We start from the raw sequence: 13,714 nt of genomic DNA on the forward strand, positions 1-13,714 counted from the left end.
CATAGTTCACGCAAGATTTGTAACTACTAAGCGGATAAAATAAGATAAAACTTATGTGCTGGTCCTCAGAGGATTCACTCATATATTAGTTCAGTCCTTTAACATTGTTATTTCAGTCTGCACTGGGCTTAAATTAATACCCCAATGAGAAACAACAGTTCCACAATGATAAAAGATCTGTATGGCATTAGTGAAGCATATCTCGTTGATGTTAAAATTGGGAAAATAAGAAAGTTGGTACAGTATAAAAAAAGACATGGTGAGAGAGAGAGAGAAAAGGAGAGAGGATACATTTGGAGAGGATACATTTTTTTGTTTTGACATAATTGAACTCTGAATCCAAAGATTCTCTGCAAACAAAAATCTGTTGTGACTGTAGGTGTCATAAGTTTACTCTTGTGATGTGCCTGTTCTTTGATTCCTCACAAAACTGTCTTTGTGATTGAGGGATAAAAAGGGAAGAGGCAAAACAGAAACTTCTGACTCCTTCAAAGAGCACCAGGCAATTGAGATGAATCAATCGGGAGCTATGGAGTGCCAATCCTGGGTAAATATTAGTATTGAGCACCCGGGGTAAAGAAAAGGCACCGGAAATGTCAAAGCCCAAATTGAATTGAAGATGTATATCAACACAGTGTCCTATGTGCATTTCCAAACAATCAGTCCAACGCTAGGAAAGTATTTGCTATGCAGGAGAAGATAGATCCTGAAAAATATTAATACATGTATTTGTGGGGTTGCAACCCCAGCAACATTGTTAAATTACACAGAAATGGAGTGGAAAATGAGGGTGCCTGTGTTGGTGTTTTGTGGTGATGCTGTGCATTCAGAACAGGCAGTAGGCGGCAGACACCAGATGTCATCATGCTCATTTCATCAGCTTATTGGTTGATTTTTATGTTTTGATCAGATGGGGGACAAGAACATCTCATTTAGTTGTATGGTGGAAAGTTTGAAATTGACCGAACGCGAATCATAGAGATGCTGATTACTCAAACTCCATGACCCATTGGAATTGTTTTTTGTTTTTGTTTGTTTTGTTAATTGGACATTAAAGCGTATCTAATCTTGACAAAGTCACTAGTGTAGACAGACACAATATGCTAAATGGGATATTGCTCCCAAAAATGAAAAGTATGTCATTAATTGGTCATGATGTTCCAAACCCTTATGACCTTAGTGCATCTTCAGAACACAAATTAAGATATTTTTGATGAAATCCAAAAGCTTTCTGACCCTGCATAGAAAGCAACAGAACTACCATGTTAAAGGACCAGAAATGTAGTAAGGTCATCATTAAAATAGTGTGTTAAAATAGACACAAGCGTGTGGTGCTGCTGACACAGGAAGTCTGACACAGGAAGTCTGACAAGGAAGAGAAGAAAGTATTGCATAATTTTTTTTTTTTGCTCACAAAAATGTTCTCATAGCTTCATAAAATTAAGGTTGAACCACTGATGTCACATGGACTTTTTTTAACAATATCCTTACAACCATTCTAGGTCAGGAATGCGGTAGTTGCGCTGCTGTCTATGGAGGGTTAGAAAGCTCTCTGATTTCATCAAAAATATCTTTATTTGTGTTCCGAAGATGAATGAAGGTCTTACAGGTTTGTAACATGAGGGTGACTAATTTTTGGGTGAACTATACCTTTAAGTTTTACAACCCCTGACTCCTGCTACCTCTATGCATTGTGTTTCCTTCTTCAGCATCAGTGAATGTTTTAACTGTGTGAGAAGATAGATCTCAAAATCATATAGTCACTGTTCTAAAGGCTGCAGATATGCAGAATAATCTGAAAACCAAAGAAGGACCTGCAGGACCTGGAGGATTTTTCTGAAGAAGGATTCATAACCAACTCTTGAAAAAAAAATGTTGTGGATCATCCGGGTAATGAAAATAATGTCATAAACACAAAAACGAAAACTAGGAAACAAAGGACAAAGGAACAACAACAAAGGGAAGTTTTCCATGGCACTGTGAATGTTTAATAGAATGCGTTTAATAAAGACATGAAATATTATAATTGTTTGTGCATTGTTAGCTTAAGCACATTGTGTCTGTCTGTACATGTGACTTTGATTCAGATCAGATGACATTTTGTGACCAATTAATACAGAAAACCAACTAATTCCAATGGGTTCAAGTGCTATGGAGTGATTATATATAGTTTTGAATTATTGTACGGTGTAATTTTAATGTAAAATGTAATTTTAACTGGAGTAAAGATTTAATAAAAAGTTTTAAAGTTAATCTTAATGAATTTATCCGTATTGATATGAATTTCAGCAGCTGTTATAAATATGCAGTTGTCTCACTTATGGTCAAAGGTTCAGTCTAAAGGTTCTAATGGTAATTTCATGATCTACACTCCTCGACCTTTTGTTCTCATTCAAAACCTCATCCATCCATTTCACACTGATGTAGTCAGATTTATACATTCTGACTACGACTATGTATTCTGGCTATGTATTACTTCAAGACAAACTTTGTAAGGAATAAAAGTCTTTGAGCCGTATTATGTTACAGAATGTATTGTCTTACTTAAGCAGTGAACTAGCAGCCACACAGTAGATAGATTGTCTGCATCCTGTTTATCTTTGAAAGATCTTCCTTTTATTTTCTCTCTCTGGAAAACAGTAGGTTGTATAGCAGCAGCCGAGCCATGTTTCTTACAACACTGCATTTTTTTTCCTCCACAGTTTGATTTTATTTTTCTGTTTTGATTTTTAGCATATAACTACATTTTAAAATTCATGCAAATTATTTTTTTTTTGCAAAAAAAATAATTCCTTAATGAAATTAACATTTAATTAGACTTTTTTTTTTTTACATACATATTTTTATAGAATAAACCAAGTGCTTGAATAATTGAAAAGGTCTCATAACTCTGAACACTGGAGGTAATGGTGGAATGTCTTTGCACATTTCAATGTTAAGTGAACAAACTCACAAACATCCTCTCTTTCCCAGAAGGAAGGAAGTTCATTTTAAGGATGATGACTCAACATTCCGATATTCATTTGTTAGATGGGTGATTAATTGCTGGAACCTTTTTAAATGGGAATGGACAAGGTTCAGTTGTATGCAGCAGAAAGAGGGATGTTTTTTGTAAGGATGTAAGTGCTAAAGAGGCACTGAATGTCTTAGTAATTCCAGTGGGACAAAAAAGAGAGATGCAGGTTTATAGTGCACAAATAGGTTTACCACATACTGTAAACTAAAGCAGTCAAACGTCTGGGGTCTATTATTTTAAGAAAGAAAGAAAGAAAGAAGGAAAGAAATGATTTAATCCAGCAAGGATACACTAAATTAACAGTAGAAACATTTATGTTGTTAAAAGATTTATATTTCAATTATAAAGATATATATTTAAACTCTGCAATGTCACAATTAACTATTATTATTATTATTATTATTATTATCTGAATTGCAATAATGTTTCACAATATTACTGTTTTACAGTATTTTTAATAAAATTTGTTGCCACATATGTAGCCAATAAACAGTTTTTATAGGCTTTTCAGCAAAATTTTAGCAGTAAAAACTAAAAAATAAGTAAATAAATGGTTTGGAATATTTTAGAATTTGACCTGTTTAACCAATTTTGACGCTTTACAAAAAAATAACCTACATGCATATTTATTCGACAAATGAGAAAGAGGAGATGTCTTTGAGGCAAGATGCCAAAAAAAAGCTAAAAACAGATAAAAACTGAGTCTTTTTGACACTTGTAGAATATATAATTGCATTGCATTTCAATGGAATTCATGCTTCACCAATTAAATGTTCACACAGCTAGGTATTTAAGCACAAGCAGGTGTGCAGCCTGTGAAAACACCATGCTGACTTTAAAAATAAGAGACATGCCTCTGAAACACTCTTTTTGAAAGAGAGCCTTGAAACAAATCACACTTTTGAAGAAGTGTATGGAAACATGTTCACTTGCAGTGTGGCTTGTTATGAGCTTTAATATTTTGAAAATGAGAACACCAAGGCCAGTATTGCCCTTAATAAAAACAACATGCAAATCGGTATTCCTGAGGGTGGAATCATGGCCCCAGGTGGGATATTGGAAATCAGCTCAGAGGCTAAATGAAAGGAAATATTTTTTGTAATAGAAGAGGAAGACACTGTGTCCATTGGAGAGATGTCGGAGTAGCATACAAGCAAGGATAGTGATTCCCAGAGTGATTGTAACAAGGACATAGACTGGGCCAAGGAAGCATCACAGACAGCATGGAGGCAGTGGAAGAGTAGCTTAATGCATAAATGGCCATGTCCTGTTGGTGTTTTAGGCACGTTTATACACAGTGTCAATAAAGTCTACATTAAATATACTTATTTTGTATGTGTCTTTATCAGGGTATACACTGCCGGTCAGAATGTATTATGTAAAAATGTATTACTATTATTATTATTATTATTTTGAAAGAAGTCTCTTAAGCTCACCAATGATGCATTTATTTGATTAAAAAAACAGTACATTGTGAAATATTAATACAATTTAAAATACCTTTGTATTGTGTTTTGAAATGTAATTTATTGATGTGATGGCAAAGCTATATTTTCAGTAGTCATTACTCCAGTCTTCAGTGTCTAATATGCTGATTTTGTGCTCAGTCATTTTTTGAAGGATTATAATTGTCTTTACTGTCACTTTCAATGTAATTTCATGTGTCTTTGCTGAATAGATGGAGTAATGGCTGCTGATAATTCAGCTTTGCTGTCACAGGAATAAACTGCAATTTAAAATAGAAAATAGCTCTTTTTAAAATTGTTTTAATATTTTACAGTATTGAAGTTTTACTGTATGTTTGATCAAATAAATGCAGACTATTATTCTATACTTTGGCCTGTAGTAATGATACCTCTACAGAAAATCTAAAAATAATGATGTGCAAATAATAAGTTTGTACTGAGAGCTGTTGTCATTTGTCAAAACCTTGATTTGCAAAGTTGAACCATGCTTGCGTTTGTCTGTACCCTGTAAGTCTAATCTTTCCATTTGTGTCGTTGTGTATTGAGCAGAATGTTCCGGTCCACTTGGCATGGAGGGTGGAATCATCTCCAACCAGCAGATAACGGCCTCCTCCACTCACCGAGCTCTCTTCGGCCTCCAGAAATGGTACCCGTACTTTGCCCGGCTGAATAAGAAGGGTCTTGTGAACGCCTGGACCGCAGCCGAGAATGACAGATGGCCCTGGATTCAGGTAACCGATCGACACGGGCAGATTAAGTCTGGATGAAGATCCATCAACAGTCAGCCTGTTTATCTGAAAATAATGATCAGTGATAGAGTATTGTAGGTTGTATGTTTACATATTTCAGTATATATTGCTAAAGCATTGTAGAAATACATATATAAAACTTTCAAAGAGAATTACTAATAATAATTAGTGCTGGTCGACCAGGGGCCCGTTTCAATAAGGAGGTTCAACCAACTCTGAGTTTAAACTTGAACTCTGTGTTGACTTATCGTGAGATGGGAAACTCAGAGTTTTCGGTTTCAGCACGACTGAATTGTGTTAGTTCATTCAACTCTGAGTAGGCTGACTCTGAGTTTAGCGCGTGCACCATAACTATGAAAAGTCATGATCAGCGGAGCTCTGAAATTACGATTCACCATGGCAACAGCACCCGACAAAAAGACGCCTGCGTACTTCCGTCAATGCCTAAGTTTAATTTTTAACTGTTAATAGCTTAATAACTGTTATAATATCAGAGGTGAAAAACTATAAATTATTTTGTGTATTCATTTTAATGGTATCCCATGGAAAAAAAAAAGGAAAAAGAAAAAAATAAGAAAGTGGCAGCAGCTAAAAATGAAGTATAAAAACACAATTCAATCAAGGTAATGCTTTAAGCATAAAGGGTTCATGGGTGTAGGTTAAAATGACTTTACAAACATTTGACATTAAAATATAATTTTGTGTCTATTTCAATGCACTTCAGCTTTTTCCACATAGTCTAACTCTCTTTTCACATAATTAAATATTATCTAATCCAACCTGTTACAATTAGAGTAATAAAATTAACTACTGACTTGTACTCAGTCGACAGCAAGAAGGCAGAGGGTCGCAAAACGTGAGGGGGGGACCTACACCAGCACCACTGACAGATGAAGAGATGATGGTCAAATATTGGAAGAATTTTAAAATCCAAAAGGAAAAAGAATAACTGTTGCTGTTGTATTTGTAGAAAATAAAGATAACCAAAAGCAATTGGAATAGTTTGTGTTTATTTATCAGCTGTGGTGGTGGTTATAGCATCCCGTAGCTACTACATATTTGTGCTCAGGAAACAAATTCTCAGAATGAGTGTGAGAATGAGTTCTTTATCGGTCTGCATACAGCGGCCTTACTAATATGCTCTGCATCTCCGATGTTTTAAAGATAACTACCATTTAAAATGGTACCACTCAAATAAACATGCATGTAAATATGGCTAAATAAATAGATAACATAAAAAAATTATAAATAACATAAGGTATTTAGTCTTGTTTCCATGAAGGGAAAAATTAATTTAAGTGCATTTTTCTTATTTTGCAAATTATCTGCTAGTGGGGTGAGAAATTTAAAATATTCTTGTTTCCGTTTGCATTAAGATAATTTTTCTTATCCTATGGTGGACAATTTTACGTTTACGAAAAATGCACCTAAAAGGAAAATCCCCCGGGAAACTAGTAAATATCTTAGACCATTTTTCATCTATAGAAAATGCATCTTAACAAAATCATTTTTAGATATTTGTACTTGAAATAACACAAAAGTACTCAGTACGAAAAGCATTTTTGCAGCGTGAATGAACGAATAAGGTATTTAAACATCGCTTACGCTTTGAAAAGGGGGGTGGAGACCGAAAGAAACTCTGGGTTTAGCAAAGAAAATCTGCTCCCGACCAGGGGTGCGTTTCCCAAAAGCAACCATGGTCGCAAGTTCCATCGCTACCAATAGAGTTCAATGGAACTTACGACTATAGTTTTCACTTAACCTCCTTTCTGAAACGGGCCCCAGGATTGTTGTTTACTGCTAAACAATTTTTCTCTATCTTTTTATGGAGGTGCTGGCTGCTGAAACAGCAGTTTCTAAGTGGTTAATGCAGTCAAGAAGCCTTTTTTAAATACCAAAACACCAGCAAATATAACATAACATAACATGCTGGTGACAGTTTATGCTGTTTTGGTTGCTGTTGTTGTTGTTTTTGTTTTCTTCAAGCTCGGAATTTAGTAAGATCTACCCGTTACCCGCCATCAAAACAGTTGTTTTTCTAACAAATGTTCTCATTGGCTGCAACGCTGTCTGTATTCAGAAACATTTCAAAAGCATTGTCCATTCACAGAACCACTTCATGTTAGTCCATTACCACTGATTGATGGTGATGGCAGGCTTACATCTTTGTGTATCAATCAATTTCTTTGAGTTTCTTCAGTGGATGGTTTAGTATTCATATGCAGTTTCTTCAGCAGAGTACATTTGATTGATAATACAGGCAATCACCGTGGATAGAAGTCTCAGTCCATTTACCTCTAGTTTTACGATGAGTAACCTCATGTCAGCCTGAGATTTATTCTTTAAATGCCTGCTTGTAAAAGAAAGAGCGACTGAATTGGATCCTTCATTGAACTGATATTCAGCAGGTAGTTTGTTCGCTAGTGTAGTGTAAAACTCTGACCTCTGTGAGGAGCTGAGATGAAATTCAGCTGAAGAAAGAAATAATAGGGCGAGTCTGACTGCAGACTTGAGAGCGTAAGTTAACCACTGTTTGTACACCGCTAGCTGCTCACAGGTAAAGAGCGAGGATTATGAGTGAAGAGAGAACTAGAAAGGGAGACAGGGAGGGGAAAATAGTAAAAAGGGAGAAATCTAAAGTATTTAGGGAGTTTGTTTGACTTTAAGGATGCCTCTTGGGATGAAGCTTTTGGTGCTGTGAAGCTGCTGGGTTAGAACACAGAGAGGTTTATTAAAAAAAAAAAAAACAGATTAAGCCATATTAAGGCGATATGCTGTTGTAGTTGCCACATGACCTCTCCTCAGCTCTAGTCATTTAAATTAGAGATGACATGCAGTGTGTCTGTTAGTCTGTCTCTCGTTAACATCCTTTTTCTTCACTGTCATTCTTTTCTTTAATTTCTACCTCCGTTTCTTACTGTCTTCAAGACATCGGGTTCTGTAGTGGTGAATAAAATGCAAATACTAGCGTCATTTAGGGTGGGGGTGGTGGGGACATGTCACCACCACTTGTTTTATTAATATGCAGAATTATGTTGGATGGAGTGGATTAGGATCCAAAAGTCTCATACTCAAAGCAAAATGTTATCTGTAAACCAGCGATTCATCTTTATGATTAAGCTGTTGATCCATGCATATCCACTGAGCTATAAAATCCCAGGACTGACAGTAGCAGATGTAGGGATAAAGTTTTGGAATAAAGTTCCATTCCAAAATTCATTTGAGAACTTAAACTGATGAATGAGAATGAGCACTCCCTCAAATTACTGTCTATTTAGGACTTTACGTTTTAGTGTCATTAATTATAATCTAATTTAATTCCTAATTGTTATATTATTGCTCACATTTCATTTTTGGCTTGGATGTAATGAGCTGTTCATGGGATCTGTACATTATTGATCTAAATTGTAAAAACTCTTAAATTGTTGGTGTATAACCGAATGCATATATTCATAAATTATACTTTTGCCATTTTGTGATATCAGTTACCAGCACATCTGTGCACTCCAACTGTCTATCAGTTTTATAGCAAAGTGATGCCCATAAACACTAGAAATTAAAAATCCACTGTTTTAATAACACTTAAGTCTCTTGTGCTCAATAAGGATGAATTTACTTGATCAGAAAATGTAGTAAAAACAGTAATATTGTGAAATTTACACCTGTGATGGTAAAGCTGAATTTTCAGCAGCCGTTACTTCAGACTTCAGTGTCACATGATCCTTCAGAAATCATTTTAATATGCTGATTTGGTTATCCAGGTTAAAATCAGTTGTGCTGCTTAATATTTTTGTGGAAACGGTCATACATTTTTTTCAAGCTTCTTTGATGGAAAGTTCAAAAGAATAGCTTTTATTTAAAAATATAAATATTTCATAGCATTATTACTGTCTTTTACTATCACGTTTGATCAATGTAATGCATGCATTCTTGCTTAATAAAATAATTAATTTCTTTTAAACAAATTCTAACAGGTGTATTTGTTTATAAAAATATAGAGAATGAGCTAGGGGTAGACATGGATTTCTGTGAGGGTAGAAGTAGCAGATTTGTCGGTAGCACTTGCATCTTGACTTTCTCAGTTGTGTGAAATTGCTTTGTGACACACTTGGGAAATTTATTTAAGCCCATAGTGGACAAAAGCGTGAGATTTCATAACTGAAGAAGTGGCACTTTTGGACATGAAGGAAGCGGAATTCTCAGCAGCATGCTTTATTCTTTTATTTATTTCATTTCTTGAGGGGGAACAGGATTTGTCACGTCTCCTCAATTCCCTGAATCTCATCATTCATTTAAGTTCTTTACTGTAACATCCAAGGCTTTCGTTAGAAAATATCAGTACTTATCCTTGCCAGGCATGTTTTAGTGTAACCTGTCAGAGTCACTTTATGTAGTTTATCCTCAGTTTATCTTTTCAAATATTGCAACTACATGACTAATTCAAGTATCTTAAGGTAGAAATTTGTAACTGCTGTCAGTTTTGAGTATATTAACCACATTGTCAAAAACACTCATGCTCCTTTGATTCAGTGTCAAGGCCAAAAATGTGCAAGTGGGTGAATCTTGGTGAAATCTGATAGACCCCCTGTGCCTAATGTCAAATTTCATTGAGTATGATCCCCCCCACACACACCTTTCCTTATAGTGTTTATGAGACACAGTACAGATATTTTGGTCCTCAACAAATTTTAAGGATGGCTTAAATTTGAGGCATATCTTTCTGTTTTTCTTCCTCTCTTGGTATTTTAACCAATCACCCAGCAGTCAACTTTTAATTGCACACTTATCTAAAAACCTTTGTTATGGGACAAATTAGTGAAAATCACATTACATTATTATTACCTAAAGTCTGTTTTTCATCCAACACTTACATTCATGCCTTAAATGTTTCTCTTACTAAAAAATAAATAAACAAAAAAATACATATAGTGTGTCATTTTCAGATCATCCCTGCAGACACCAGTGACTAAATCCTGAGGGATGATGCTATTGGTAAAAAGGTAGCACACTGTGAAATCTCTAAAATTGCGCTAATCGCAGAGAAAAGCCTGAATGTTTGAGGTGGGATAATTATGGCTGTGCGTGACTCAGCAGATTGTGTCATAGTATAGGCTTAATAGGCTGGTTAACCACTTTTGAAGTGGTGAAGTTCACTCCTGCAAGCCTGCGTGAGATGAGTCATAGTTCATTACGAGTTAATGAGCAAGGCTGTAAGCCAAGCCACTGTCTAGATGGAAGACAGAAAGTGTTAATCGTTCACACAGCAACAGAATACCACTCTCAGACACAACCCAAACATATAATACCTTTCAAAAGTTTGTGAAAGTCTCTTATGCTCACCCAGGCTGCATTTATTTGATCAAAAATACAGAAAAAAAACAGTAATCGTGTAAAGTATTATTGCAGTTTAAAAAAAAAAAACTTTTCTATTTTAATGCATTTTATAATGCATTTTTTCATTCCAGTAATGGCAAAGCTGATTATTTTCAGCAGCCATTTATCAAATTTTCAGTGTCAAATGATCTTTCAGAAATATTTTTTGCATTTTTGCTAAATTTGCATTTACAGTGTGGATATAATACAGTGTCAGTCAAATTTATATAATCTACACATTAAATGTAACGATGAACATATTGCATCACATAAGTTAATTTGTGGCCAGATTGCAGATTTTTTTTAAAAAAACAATATGAACTAAAAAAAAATGAATGGAAGACTCAAGACCTGTAATTTACAGACTATTTACAGAGGAAAAATAAACCAAATAAATAAATAAATAAAAATCCATGTTTTAGGTGTTATTAAACTGAGCTCTGTGTTCATGAAGGTAGATACATTTCATTTCTGCAATCATTGTAGTTGCATTGGTGTGTGAGTCTCTGTGTGTGTCTGTTTATGTCTGTGCAGGACTCTCTTTCTCCTACCACCCACCACAACAACTTAAAAACCCTGTCAGTGGCTGGAGAATTGAGATCATGATTGGTGAACGACTCTTGCGTGATTGGGTGTCAGGCTGATAAACGGCCATTGGGAATTACAGCCATTTTATGTCCACCGTTTCGCAACTAAATCAATTTCCGCAAAACTGACAAATATTGTCATGCCAGATGTTTCCAGTGGCGCCTCCACACATGGCACCAGTGTGCATCTCCATTAGATGAAGTGACTCCAGCATCTGTGGCCATTATGAGCATGAAGTATCACCTAGTCATGGCCTTTTAGTCGCGCGGCTTTAATTGGTCACCCCTGTTTTTGTCTCGTGCAAGTCTATGAAAGGAAAGATTGAGATTGACTGGTGTATAATTAGCATTATGTGTGGGCTATGTGACCAGAATATTATATCACAGTAGGTGTAATTTTAAAATGCAGTAACAGTATGTGGATTTAGATTTTTCTTCTTCTTTTTCTAAATTTACATTCGCTCAATTAGCATGTGGTGATGCTTATTTATTTATTTATTTATTTATTTATGAATGAATGAATGAATAAATTAACGAATTAATTAATGAATGAAATATATTGTGAGGCATGAATTCTAATATTATCCATAACAAATAAATCTGGCATCAGAGTATATTTTGATTATATGTTGAGCTGCATTTAATGTGTAAAATAAATAAATAAATATTATTATTATTATTATGATTTACATACACATTTATGTAAATGTGTATATACACATTTTACACAAACAGTAATATTGCAGCATGCCATTTTCATAAATCCCAGTCCTAACATTTAGGGAAAAAATACTATATAATATCTTGATAAATCAAAGACTATTTTGAATATTTACAGTTGAATTTCTTGAGTAACGCAAGCAAATTTCTGTCAGTAATGTGCAAATTACTGTTATTTCTAATTACCGCACAAGCCCACAAACATTTCAAATGACAAGATTTCTCAACAGCGCTATAGAAATTCATAAAGTGATTGTTCTTTCAAAAACTTGACGTGTTCTCCCAGCATGTGCTGTAGCCGCTGTCAGTGGTTTAGTGAGTTTTTGATACATCTTCAGTTCAGAGACTTAAAGGCTAGAAGAACGAATTCAGCTCATGATTTGTGTGGCCCCTCAAAATCCCAGCCCATTGCTCACACACAGTAGGATAGTGAATTAGCTGTCATCAAGTGTAGCTGACTGTGAAGCAACACGCACCCACTCATTCCCCACTCAGTGATAGCAAATCATTTTAAACCCTGTATTATGACTATTACTTTGCCCCCATTTCATGGGTGTCTGTCTACAAGCCTGAGCTGTTTTCCTCTTCCCTTCCACACTCTGAGTACTCAGCTTCACTCCACGCCCCATCCCTCAGGAGCCTCTCAGACAGCTTTTTACCTCTGGGGAAAAAAAAGACTTGACTGACTGCTCTCACTCGCTGTTTGAAGGCTGAGTAAACGCCTTAACTTAGTCTTGGGTCTCCGAGCATTTCTCCATTAGTTAGACAGAGGAGTTATGCTGAGGAATAGTGTGGGAGTTATTTTGAAAGGCTCATTACGTGCATATCACCGCTTTTCTCAACGATAACGGTTTATGTATACATATGTAGAGTGTGATGGATGGGGTTGTGCCATATGTGTGCAAGTGTATGCATTAATACACGTGTATGCGTTCAGACAGCAGGAACACAGGCTGTGAGTCGAGCATCAGCATGCGCTCATTTCCATATTGCTCTCGGTCTCCCCCCTGTCATGAAGCCATGCAAGAAGGACATTAGTGTTTCTCTCTCTCTGGTGTATGCTGGAAGTGTGTAAAGGAAGCTGATTTAGTCTTTTGCATTCTACTGCATGTATTTGCTACATCAGTGGCTCTCAACTGGTGGGTCTTGACCCCAAAAATGGCTGTCAGGTTTGCTCTGATAGGGTCACAAACAGCAGGGACAGAAAACAATGCTGGGTGCAAAATATACTGTAAAATGTAACAAACCATATAATCGTGCATGGTTAGGACTGCAAAATAAAGTGGCTCTAAAAGGGAGGAAGAAAACATATTTTTATTGCTTAAGACCATGCATCCAATAAAAGTCTACAATAAATGTGTGTGTCATTGTGTCGCCTGTCATCACGGCTATAAGTAATGTTTAACATTTGGTTCAAATTTTAGGCTGGTAAGTGACTGCTGTTTAAAAAAAAAAAAAAAAAAAATATATATATATATATATATATATATATATATATATATATATTATTGCATTTTATTTTATATTATTCCATTTGTTATGCATATCATTATGCTTAAGGAATATAATAACATTACTGTATGTTGTTGTGGTTAGGGTAATAGTAGGGTAATCGTATTTTTTTTAATTGTAACTTACTGTACATTTCTGCTGTTGCTTATGCATTTACCAAATTATGTTAATAATTAAAATAAGTGAGCCATAATAATAATAATAATAATAATAAATAATCAAAGGGTTTAAGTCAATTTTAAGGGTTAAAGTAAAGTTCCCTTCCAGGAACTCAAGCGTGCCTTCAGCGTG

General features: G+C 35.2%; 1 protein-coding gene across 2 annotated transcripts in view; it reads left to right on the forward strand.

The window, feature by feature from the left end:
* LOC306870094 (EGF-like repeat and discoidin I-like domain-containing protein 3) overlaps positions 1-13,714 on the forward strand; it is a 220,377-nt gene that overhangs the window by 160,852 nt on the left and 45,811 nt on the right. For both annotated transcript variants that reach the window (XM_079417163.1, XM_079417164.1), the window contains one exon: positions 5,032-5,213. In XM_079417163.1, the coding sequence (XP_079273289.1) occupies positions 5,032-5,213 (182 nt within the window). The remainder of the gene's footprint in view (positions 1-5,031; positions 5,214-13,714) is intronic.

Source organism: Barbus barbus, assembly GCF_936440315.1.
Source record: "Barbus barbus genome assembly, chromosome: 5".
NCBI lineage: Eukaryota > Metazoa > Chordata > Actinopteri > Cypriniformes > Cyprinidae > Barbus > Barbus barbus.